The sequence below is a fragment of the Bactrocera tryoni genome, chromosome 3 (genome assembly GCF_016617805.1).
Source record: "Bactrocera tryoni isolate S06 chromosome 3, CSIRO_BtryS06_freeze2, whole genome shotgun sequence".
In the NCBI taxonomy this organism is placed as follows: Eukaryota; Metazoa; Arthropoda; class Insecta; order Diptera; family Tephritidae; genus Bactrocera; species Bactrocera tryoni.
Window position 1 is genome coordinate 21,045,127 of NC_052501.1, and position 13,131 is coordinate 21,058,257.

General features: G+C 35.1%; 1 protein-coding gene across 1 annotated transcript in view; it reads right to left on the reverse strand.

The window, feature by feature from the left end:
• The window catches only part of LOC120770227 (protein PFC0760c-like), a 52,840-nt gene extending 42,004 nt beyond the window's left edge, over positions 1-10,836 (reverse strand). The window contains exon 1 of the mRNA XM_040097508.1: positions 10,509-10,836. Within this exon, the coding sequence (XP_039953442.1) occupies positions 10,509-10,551 (43 nt within the window). The 5' untranslated portion in view covers positions 10,552-10,836. The remainder of the gene's footprint in view (positions 1-10,508) is intronic.
• Between the last annotated feature and the right edge of the window lie 2,295 nt (positions 10,837-13,131).

Consider the following 13,131-nt stretch of genomic DNA (forward strand, 5'->3'; position numbering starts at 1 on the left):
CATACACTGACCGACATATTCTACACAAGGTATGTTAGAAAAACGAAAATCATTGTATGTAGTGCATGGGAGTTGGTGGATAGTAACAACGTCCAGCCCTCAAAGACGAAAATATAACAGTCGTAGCTGAAAGTGCACAAGAAGAGCTAGGAGTGTCCATTAGGCACCGTTCGCAGCAACTCGGACTGACGTATGGAACGATTTGGCGCATTTTGTGCAAGAACTAAAGCCACTCAACCTTCCCAAGCGACACCGCTCCGACGTTTTCGAGCCAAATTTTGTTCCATTTCACAATTTTTCAATGAAGATATGCAAAATTGCCGCATTTGGGACGAAAAGCAACCTGAAGAGATTCATTCCATTTCATTCAGAAAAAACAACGAAATAGTGTGCTTTGTGGGCCAGTGGAATCATCAATCCATATTTCTTCAAAAATGATGTCGGTAAGAACGTAGCCGTCAATGGCGACCGTTATCGCGTCTTGACAACCTACTATTTGATGCCTGAAATCAAGGAATTGAATTGATCTTGTTGACATTTGTTTTCAACAATACGGCGCAACTTCCCATACACAGCATCAATGGATTTATTGAGAGAACACTTCGGTGAATAGATAATTTCACGTTTTGGGCCGGTCTTTTGGCCACCAAGATCGTGTGATATCACATCATTACACTTTTTTCTGTGGGGATATGTAAAGTCTAAAATCTATGCGGACAATCCGGCTTCGATCCAGGCTTTGGAGTAAAACATCACGCGTGTCATTTAGTCATTTAAAATTGGACTCAACGACCATCTGAGACGGAGTCACAGGCGCATTTGAAAGCAAAAAAATTAGTGTCAAAGAATGTTCTTTCGAAAGATAAAACCCCTCCCCATTAGATTTGAAGTTTGTGTGTTTTTATTTTAAAAAAGTACGGAACCTTGAAATAGATCACTCTTTATATGAGAGCTATGTTAACTATTAACCCGTTTCAACCCATTTTTGACACGTATGCATACCATTGTATAGGAAGGATTATCCTTGCATTTCAATTATATATGTCAAACATTGACCGATATTTGCAGTCAAAAGTCAACTATAGATAGGTACTGGTGTCCAACTATACGGTACATAGGGAGTTGAACAGTTAAATTCTTTAATTGAAAAATAGGCATCGATTTTTTAAGATTGTAATTCAAATACGACAAACTAAATTTTATTAGAATCGATCAACTAGTAGTTTCTGAAGTAAGAAATTCCTTCTCTTCAAGTGTGGCCTACGACGCTTAAAGTCCAATTATATGTTAAACTAAATCACTAACTACAAGTTTGAACAGAACCTAATGTCAATATATGCATATTCTCTCATATTCATTATATATGTAGACATGCCATGTTCCTAAAACGTGTCACGAATTTCGAATTTGAACGTCAACAGATGTCACCAATCAATACGAAGAATATCATGCAAAGATATGCAGTAACGATGAAAGTAACATATTACAAATGACAATAAAAAAAGGTACACCAGTTAACAAGGACCGCAAAACCAACAGAAAAAATACAATAAAATTAGATTAAGGTGACTTGTGAATTTGATTTTTTGTTTGTATATCGAATATATGTAGATATCTTTGCGAATCTTGTCCATCCTCCTTTCACGGATATGTATATTCCAAGACTTGGCGTATGGTGAATATCTAATTAGTTGTTGATTTTCAGACCTAAAGCCAGACTGGTTCGAGCCAATTAGTTTTTTGACGATGGGCTTTAATCGTTCATACAATAGGCTCGATAGAATCTTAAATGCAATGGACGAAGGTCTAAGCGATGGTCTAAGACCAAAAGTCGTGAGCTCCTTGAGACATATGTAAAATAATCGTTTCTGCCCACTCTCAAGTGAATGGCGCTCAGAAAATTTTCCTCACTTGCATGAACTTCTACAAATGGATGAAGCCATTTTGATATTTGAAAACTTTCTCAGAAAAAAAAATTTAAGTTAATCCGGTAACTTAGTGTAATCGGCTTCCAAAACTTTAAGCGCATTTCTTAGAGTTCTTCGAAACTGTTGAATACCGTCTTCCTCACCGTCAGATATCTTTTTTCGACGGACATCATAGATATCGGCTACGGGATCAATGGAAACCAATATTTTTCAAAATGAATCGCCAGTTCGCCATCCTGGAAACTTTCTTTCTCAAAGCCGGAGGAGCTTTTCGAAATTTTTCTCTCTTAACTCATCATAATCGATCACGGATGAATAATACAACAAAAACTGGAGATATATTTGAAAATGAGACAGAACTAAAAATTTTTGCTGGACTTCCACTTGTTACCAATTTTTGTTGCGTTAACCAATACTTAATCAACAGTAAGCGCAAGCTTAAAGGAGGTCGCAATTCTAGTTTGTATAAAATCCAACCACATGCATGTGTACATAAACTATACTAGGTAGTTGAGTACATACAGCATGAGGTTCCTGCAGTCAAAAGGAGCCTTTGTCGCGGCAATGCCAGAAATCGCTTGGCGACTTTCAAATGTACAACTGCATGTTTATAAATGCACACAACAAGTACAGACTGTGTACAAACAACAACTACTACTAGTATAAGCAATGACACAGTCACTCACATTCCTCCGATCACAGCTTTATTGTGCGGTGCATGCAACTATGTATGCATACCTATGTGTGGTATATTGGCTTTCCAGTTGTTGAATTCGATTAAGAATCCAATTTCATCGTGGCAGACAGGCTATTCAACGATTTTCCTTTACAGCGCATTCTAAACTATTCAATTTGGTAAAGCTCAAATGGCGTGACTTCTTCACGTCACTCAGGCCTTAGTGAACTTTAGATTGTTGGCCGCCGTTGCAGACATTTTGGGGTTTTCGCTCGCTGGTGATGCCTATTGGCAAATCGATATATTTATTCATTGTCATTCACAATTGTCATGAAGCTCTCATTTACAGTTTTCACTGAAAATTGTAGTGGAGGAATTTTACATGAAATCTACTTTTAATAGCATGCAAACGGCAATATTGGGACATTGAGTTCAAAAGCCAACTATGTACGAAGGCCAACAATGCTAAAGTTGGATGAACTTTTCGAATGACTTCCATACAAGTATGTGTGTAAATATGTTGAATTCCTAAGCATAAACTATTTTTTTTTTCATACAAAAAACTTAGTGAATACACAAAGGAGAGAAACAGAGACCTCATCGATTTCAGTGCTTACTATTACCTTTAACAGAGGTTGATGTATGACTCGTGTGAGGAAACTTTTCAACAAATTCTTAAGCCCTTATTGCTTTATAACAAAGGTGTATATTTTGACGCAACTTTTAGTCAAACAAAAATATAAAAATGCGTTCATTTTCTAAATTCACAAAAATAAAGTTCGTGACTCCTCCTTCCATCCACCATTGTGCATAGATGAACAAATATACATATTAGCAGAATGCATTACATTAAGTAGAAGCATATAGAATTTAAGCAGTTTTTCACACATGAAATGGTTAATATAACAGATGCCGTTAAGAGATGCAAACCTGTTTTTTATTCAACCAACTTATGTAGGAGTAAATGCAAATGCATTAGGACGCAACTGCGTATACGTTACCGAGAGCGCACCAACGCACGAAAGTGAGCAATAGTCAGCAGGGAAATTCACAAATTGCTGTGGCACTTGCATCAGTCATACATCGCTAAAATTTCAACGATTCTAGTAAGCAACTTTTGACAATTTGAAAGGATTCTTACGAAAGTTTTAGAGCGATATCAACATGTTTCTACGAAATATACTACCAAGAAAACATAATGAAACTTTTTGTATAAGGCAGTCTCACAATCTTAAATTTAAGTTTAAAGTATATTATTATTATTGCTAAATAGTGAATGAGTAGAATGGAATTGAAGAGCTGGCTAGCAATTGGCGTGAAATCAATCAAAATCTCTCTTTGGCGTGTTATTAATTTGTTCCCTATGTCACAACAGGCAGGAAAGTAAAAAGAAAAGGTGCTATAAATTTCAGGGCCGTGGTGATCAATAGATTAAATGGATGTTTTCAAACGATTGTAGGTTCAAAAAAAAAATCCATTTATGTTAATATTCTAAAATATTCAAGTCACAGCCAAGTCAGATAGTATATTAATTTGACAAACAAACGCTAGTAAGACTTTTGCCTCGGTCTGAGTGATAGCAATCGCTTACTTAAAATGGAAAGGAGAAGACAATTCAATTAAATAAGGTATTGTCGATAGCCCAAAAACAACAATTTGTCAGAAGTAATTGAATTTATAAAATTAAAATAAGCCATTTTCTTCTATATTTTTTTGGTTTTATAATTCAAGAATAAAGTTTAAAATTGTCAAAATGTAAATTCATTCGAAGATTGCAACATATCCTTAAAAAAAATAATCTTGCCATCTCCTCACATGAAAAAGTTTTCCATATATACTTGATTCTGATTCTTCAGTTTGTATGGCAGACGTACGCCATAGTGGTCCAATATCGGCCTTTTGACAAAAGAGCTGCTTCTTTGAGAGAAAAGGATTTGGGCAAAAATTCAAATCGAAATGTCAAAACCTGAAGGCAGACGAACAGACGGACGGACAGACAAACAGTCATCATGTTGCTCATTTAGATATAGATATAGATATAGATATAGATATAGATATAGATATAGATATAGATATAGATATAGATATAGATATAGATATAGATATAGATATAGATATAGATATAGATATAGATATAGATATAGATATAGATATAGATATAGATATAGATATAGATATAGATATAGATATAGATATAGATATAGATATAGATATAGATATAGATATAGATATAGATATAGATATAGATATAGATATAGATATAGATATAGATATAGATATAGATATAGATATAGATATAGATATAGATATAGATATAGATATAGATTTGTATTAAAATACGTGAAAATTAATTTTTTTTTTATTGTCAGTCCGAGTCAAATTTGATCAGATAGTATATCATCTTCAGCAGAACAATATAACCCCAACCTGGCTGAAAGATTTAGTTTGCATAGAAAAATAACGAAGACGAAGCGTGCTAATATGCAACACCATGTGATAAAAATATAAGTCCAGAAATGTGTTCACCAACGAAAAGTAAAAAAAAAAATATGCTAATCTACATAAGTGAAGGATTACTGTCTACTCTGACTACCGTACTACAAGAGGATGCCTCTTGATGTCTCCCATCGAACACCTACATAGTGAGTTCCGTATGCTCCCAGTTAAGGAGCATAATGAACTCCTCTCCAAGCAGTTCCTGCTGAGGTGCTTTCATAGAAATCATCTCTGCAGTCACCTGCTTGTAGCGGAACCGCCTCCTAGGAGCATCAAGAGATCATTCCTCAACTACGACGACGACATAAAACAATGCGGCAACTAAACTTCTGACGCAACTAACTCCCGAAGAGCACTGACCGTCATTCACCGTGGAGCCATTAACACATTTACCGACTCCCTTTCAGTGAATGGCATATTTGGAGTCAAATCACCACCCATTGCAGGCGTAGAGCTTCGTTCTGCATACTGTAGCAGGTTAAACTGCTACTTATCCAGAATAGACCCCAACATATCAAACATATTTCGAATGTGCAATGAGTCCCCGCATGACACTAGCACCTCTTTGCATTCCCTGCTAACCCTACACATCTGACATCCTTCTCCCTTTGGTCCGACCCCGTCGAAACAGCACTTTTCCTGGGCCTACCGTGAGATGACGTCGATGACAACTTATCTAATTCTTACCATCTTAACGGGGATTAGGTACCCGTTACAACAACCAAAACTGCCAACCTATTTTTCAAACCAAACTTTGTGCAATTGTAAACGTTACTCGTATTTTATACATAAGAACCACGAAAACCGCTATTTTCACTTTCCTAAAGCATATTTATTTGAAGATCTTGAATTTAGCATTTGCTCATAGTACGCAATTTTATCGACTATTTTCTTATATTGACTACGTAAAGCTTCAACGATTATCCTTTTCTCATCTATCGCCTCCTCAGTTCGATCATAATCAACCATCAGTGAGGGCTTCGACAATATTCCACCTTGAAAGGTGCACTCCTTGATTTCTTTACGGATTTGTGCGCGTATCTGCTTCTGTTTATATACATTGCGGCGGGCAATTTGCGATTGCCTCAATAATTCGCGGAAGGTCAACTTCTGCACGCTCAATCTATTGCGCAGCATTAGTATGCGCTCTCTCAGATGCGAGCTAATGTGAACGTCGAGTTGTTGCTGAGTGCGGGCTTTAGCCAGCTCCGAGTCGCGTTCTGTCATGGTAATGAAGAACAGCTAGATTCAATGCAAATCAAACTAACTGTAAATTATATATGTGGTACACACCATCATTTTTCTTGAACAATTGTATGACATCGTTTTGCAGATTCTCGAATTGAAATAATTTTAGACCATTGCCGATGTTTTGTATTTGATTGAGACGCTAAGAAAATAAGAATACTACAACAAAAGCTTAAGCATAGAAATATATTTTCTTTACTTGTTGCAGATCAGTGAATAAGTGCTGCTTTTTGATTAAGATAAGTCGAACTTTAGACAGTTCCCTGCGCGCCACAACCAATTTCTTCAAAAATATCGATATAATCTGCAAAAGAGTTAGAGTCTTGCAATGCACTTTTTAAACCCACTACTCGTTGGTCAGCTTACTCTGGAGCGTTCCACATTTTCCGCGCTATCGAATACATTCAAATCGATCTCACCCTCATTTATGTCCCTTTTTTGTTTTTGTAGTATCACGCGGTAAGCAAGCGCCTCAAACTCGTTAATCTTCTCATCCACTTGACACTGTTTTTCCTCGAATATCTCATGCAATTTGTCAATTTTGGCTTTGGTCACACGTTCAAGTTCCTCCTCTTTGCCCAATACTTCGTTGTATTTTTGCAAAAAAGAGTGATATTTTGCCATTCGAAACTCCAGATTTTCGGCAGAGTCCTCTGTTATTGCGCGATACATATGCTTACGTCTGTGATGATCGACGACTTTTCGATTGAGATATAAACGCACGCCCTGCTCCATTTCGAGTGTTCGCACTTTTTCATTAATTTCATCCATTAACCGACGCTTGTCGACGGATTTGCGCAATATCTCTTGCGGATCCTTATATTGAGTTGCTTTGGCAACTATTTGAAAGAGATCTTCAATGAAAGCAGCTACGATTTCTTCGTTTTGCCGCCGTGTATCCTCCGCTATCAGCTGTTCGATATCCTGCACATCAACAGCTTGCATGATTTTCTGTATATAATCCAAATCGAATAGCGCATTGTCAACGTCTTCAGTTTCTTCTGAAACCTCATGTCCCAGCAGTTGTAGTAATTCGCTATCTTCGGTAATATCGAATGGTTCGTAACCCTCGTCTTCCTCCTCGTAAGACTCTTCGATTTCCATATATTCATATTCTTCCTCTTTATCGGATTCTATTATGTCTAAGCCGGTTAATGGATCGACAAATTTACCCGATAATGTCATATCAATCGTTTTCTCTTCCACTTGCTCGATAATAGTTTCGGTGGACTCGGAAGAAATTTCATCGATATTTGGTAAACCCGCAAATTTATCCAAAAAACTCATTCGCAGCGTATGTTCTAATTGCACCAAGTGCTCATCATAGTTCAAAAAATCTTCACATTCGTAATCTTCATTGTCATATGACTCTAAACTAGTTCTGATTTGGAAACCAGCGCGATTAAGGTCGTCAGTGGTAATCTTTGAAGCGCGGAACGATTGTTTACCAGTCCGACTTGAACTGCGGGATCTTCGGTTCTTTGCATCTTGCTGCGAGTCATGCGATCTATGTAGTTCGGTATTCTGCGTTTGAATATGTGCCACATAATCGGACTCAGTATTTTCGTACTCTTCGGCGTAGTCGCTTTCTTGATCCATTTTGCCAAAATTTTAGAAAGCAAAATGTGTAAAAAATTAAAAAAAAAAAATATTTACAAAACGGTATAAAAGTATAAAAAATATAAAAAAAAAACTAACAACTATATCAAACGACAGTCGGTAAAAGACTGAATTTCATTGCCATCAAATTTGATTGAAGAGAATTTGTGAACTAATTTAAAAAGAAAAAAGAAAGTTTTGTGAGTGTTGCAAACCTTCTAAGTTATAAATAAAGCATCGGTACAATCAGAACAAAAATTTCTTTAGTAATCTTCTCCGGTTTCCAATATAGTTTTATGGATTGTGGTATAAGCCTTTGTCCGTATTTGAATCGGGATACATTCCAGTTAGGTAGACCCATTCGTTTCATAACTCAACTTGTTGAAACTAAGACGACAAGTTTAAAGTAAATGAGTCGAAAGAAGCATATCGCGCTTCCTCAAAATAATACAACCTAACACAAATCCAGCCGATGAAGTACCAAAACATTGAAACAAAAGAGTGCTTTCTGTCAAATGAGAGTTTCTTAAATTTACAGCAGTAAAACCATTTTAATCTCATTCTCATTAATATAATTTAAGCACTTTTGATGATTAAAGCTTAAACCAGATAACAACAACATTTTCGATAATATTCTTTTTTGGACCCGACCATCCCTAACTTGCTTACTTATTCGCTGATATTTTCTATATGAGCTAAACAAAGCGACATTTTCGATTACTCATTCTGCTTTGATTTATTTAGATACCGAAAAAGTAGTAGAATAAAAGTAATTGCCAAAAAATATTCTAAATCGAAAACTGCTAGGTCTACAGTTTGGCCAATTTTTCCTCATTACTTGTCATCTCGGTTAAGTACAACTGCTGTTGCTCTTCTTCGCTATCGCTCAGTCTTAGATCTGTCAATGATGTCACCAACGGCTCGCGTTCTAAATAGTCATATGATTGCGTATTTGAATTTATCGAATCATCCGAATCCGTGGACAGCTCAGCTGGGTCTACAATTGCATAGCGCCAATCTTTCTTTGTTTGGCTACCATCACTTTTAACATTAATCGGCGCATTTTTATGTCTTCTCGATTTTGAAAGCGATGAGCCACGCGATGATGTGTCGCTTAAAGATGTCTCCTCTATGCTGCTCTGTTCGTTATCATCTAGTTTTGTATAGTCGGTGATTTTCAAAATTACCGAGCCATTTATTGTGCGCGTCTGATTCGTTGTACGCTCTTGTTCGGTTTGTGTTGATTTATTTATGAGCGGTTGGCGACTGTATTTTCTTCTACTTTTTCTCCTGTCACGTGATTGTGACATTTTGGTTTGGTGTCCTGTAGATTTTGTATTGTTTTTAAAATTTCGAAAGATTTTTTGTTAAACATTTTTATAGTTTATTTCGACTTGATGTTTACTTTCTCTTCATTGTGACACTCTCTTCTTATTGAAGAAACGCTGGTTCACTATAGCACAATATATTAGGACTAAGTTCAGTTTGTTTATACAGTTCAATAATATTGATTTAAAGTGTTTTGCATGATATTACTCATCGGGGATGGAAAATTAATATTTAGTATTGCCACAACCACCGAGGTCCAAACAAAGAAAACAGTTCAAAGAAAAAATTTTCAACATCCAAATAGTCACAGCCATGATCAGATAACGATCTTGAAAAGTTTGGCTAAAAGTGACGATTAACAATACCTTTAGAAACCATTCATATTTGCTATAAAAGGATTCCCGATCTCTACCGTTAATTGAGCGCAAAATCACCAAACTAACAAAAATGCTCACCATAATTACCCACAATAATACCGATGAGCCCCCGATGGTCAAAGTACATAACCCATATCAAAACATTAGCTTAAGCTTAGGAACCCTGAACTCAACACAGTTCCCTATATCGACAATAGAAGCACCACGAGGCATACATATACGTATTGAAAAGTTCATATTTTTCCAAGAGGGGAATACAATTCATGTAATAACTAAGCCTGGAAATTCGGCCATCGGTTTCCACGATGCCACGATGCTTGACGTTTCAATATATCCTGTATGAAGATTAAGAGAACATAATTTTAATCAATGAGTTTGTATACTAAGTATACCGACAAACGAGCAGCTTATTGAAGAGAAAAAGTTATGACCAAAATTTCATATCGATAACTCGAAAACTAAGGAAAAAATTTCCGTATATGCAAACTGACAGACAGACGTACGTGTATATGGCTAAATCGTCTCAGCTCGTCGCTGCTCATTATATTTATAGGGTTTCCTACGTTTTCTTCTGTGTCTTACGTACTTCGTGGCAAACTTAATTACATTGGATAAAAATACATACAAAATAAATTCAATTGAAACACTATCCTTAATTAAAAGATTATGTGGATGATACCATCTGCCCACAATCTTTCAGAGCATACCTATTTAGGTACATATATAAGTATGCACATATTTATTACACACAAATATTTTTTAGACTTACTCAAATATATCACAAAGAATTATAAAATAACGTAAGTATCTAAGAATAAATAAAACCAATAACATTGCATTTCCTTATCGACTTACCTGTTAAACGCATGAACATGTTTTTGCATGCAGCTGCGAACATAAACGAGCCACACACGACGCACAATCTTTTATCAATTTGCAAAAAATATAACAAAAAACCTTATTGCATTTAATAACGTAATTTTTTGGTAACACAAATATTTTAAAACACAATTCAAACATTTTTTTCCACTTTTCCACAAAAGATTGGCAAATTTCAATTGCATACGGAAAATTTGCTTTCACTCACGTAGCGATGCACAATTTGAGACTTTTTGCTTCACACGCGATATTTACAGGCATTACACAATTAATTACTTAAACTTATTCATTTCACTTTACACTTTTGATTTCAGAATTTTAAATTACATATTAACTGGATTTTTAAAGAAAACACTAACTTAATTGTTTTGATTTGCTTGTTCACAGCAATTTATTCACTTAACCGCGAATGTAAACAAAAGCGCAAGGCTGCATTCCTTGATGTTATATTTTAATACAGGGCGACTCAAATAAAATATAACGAAAGTTAATATTATATTAATTAAAATTAATGTATTTTTTTATTTTCTTTTACACAAAAAGGGCAACAAATATACATACATATGTACCTGTGTAAAAAATTTCATATAATTATTAAGGCTCAGACTATAAGAGATACGCAAATAACTTACAAGAAAAATTAATCAAAGTCAAAATATCCGTATTCCACAAAAGTACCAAAAACCACAGAACTTGCAGATACATTTAAAGCACCAGTTTAAACCGATATTCAATAATATCTGTTATGTTTGCGAACGAGATTGTACGCTACTACCTCTTCTACAACCTGAACGCCCTAAATTATGCGAAAGCCATTAGACTCATCGGCCATACTGACTGAATTTTAAACGCTCGAGCGAAAGTCAACGGCCCAAAGCCGAGCATGCAAGAAATATAACCTACCATTTGGCGCAGTCAAGTGGAAGTATCGAATTGGCGGCACAATTGCTATGGACTCTACAAACAAAAAGCGTGTATACATACACACACAGCTACATATAAGTATGCTTACACCCACAAGTATATTATGTATAATATGGCTGCTAGAGACGATGTTGCACTGGCTTTAAAATTGCTGAATTATGCATGAAACTCTAGTTACTACCAAATTGCTTGTTTTCGTAAATTTTCTAAATACAAAATACACTATGTTGTAGTTGTTTTAAGAAAACACTTGTTATGTGCCAGTAATTGCTTGGCTGCACGTGATGGCTTAGGCCGATAGGCAATGCTTGGCGACACCGTTGCCGATAAAGACTACAGCTGTTGGCAAAAATTAAAAAAAAAAAAACTATTAAATTTTAAAATTCGATTCTTTGAATATTTTAATTACTACACAAGGTTTTCTACTAAAATTTTTCTGAACGTACTCAATTTAGATATTTGCACAAAGCTTGAAAATGATATAAACAAAGGCAGTATAATATATTAAACCATTAAATCTAACTATAATCCCATTATAAAGACTTACCAGCACAAATATTTAATAATTCTGTACATTTTAAATTATAAACTTATATCTTCCACATGCACATGCTAATGACATAAGACTTTAGTTATCAGTGAGACTTTGTTTGCCTATTTACATATATAATTAATTGCTTATTTAACCAATAGGAATGCAAATAGGATAATTAATTGTCATTATTCATACAACCGACTATTAATCTTAGCGTAAAATTAATATACACGTTCTGTAAACAATTTGTGGGTTCAATCATTGAAGAGAAAGTTTGTGACATATACAAAGAAGAGGCACAATAACAATGTAAGGAGATAGGAGCGAATTCAATACTGTTACTGATAAAAAATTTAATGGCTTCGGAACCAGTTCTTATTGTCGCATTAGATATCCTTTGAATAACAAAGCTCGTAAATCATTTATTATAAGTAACTACGAAAGTGTCAGTACTATTGTGAGTATTTCGCCTTACGTTCTAAACGGAGTTTATGGAAATAATATATAATTGTATGCGAAATAAGTTTCGCTTGTGATCAATTGTTTTAACGAAGTAGTATTAATTATAGTTAGAAGAACATTTGAACTCAAAATGCTGTTCAAAAACTCTCTCATTAAATTTGCCGTCTCATAACAGAAATAACAGGTGAAGACAACTCAATTTCTGCAGTTCACACTTACAGCTATCTCCATTTCCGTATTTATCAACTACTTAATATCTATTACCGTTGTCTATTAGATAACAGACAGATAACAGAATTGTCATTGCAGAATGTTTGTCATTCGTGTTTTGGAGCTCTTAAAACGCGATTGCAACGCAATACAAAAACAAAACAAATACAATGCCCACTCGAGATAACGGGACACAGATATAACAAAGTTAGGTCACATTTTATAAGTCACGTAAGTGCAGACTGAAAGTCGCGATAGTAAAAAAAATGCTAAAAGAAAGCAGTTGCATATGTTTATGTATTCATATACTATATAATGTTATAATAATTTAAATATATTAATGTCCTTAATAAATTTGTAGTATCTCTTTAATATGAGTTTAAGGCCTCAGTATACCGTTTGAAATAATTAGCTTGATACTTAGATGAAATTATTCGATGAGATTAGATGTTTTTTACTGTAAAACTG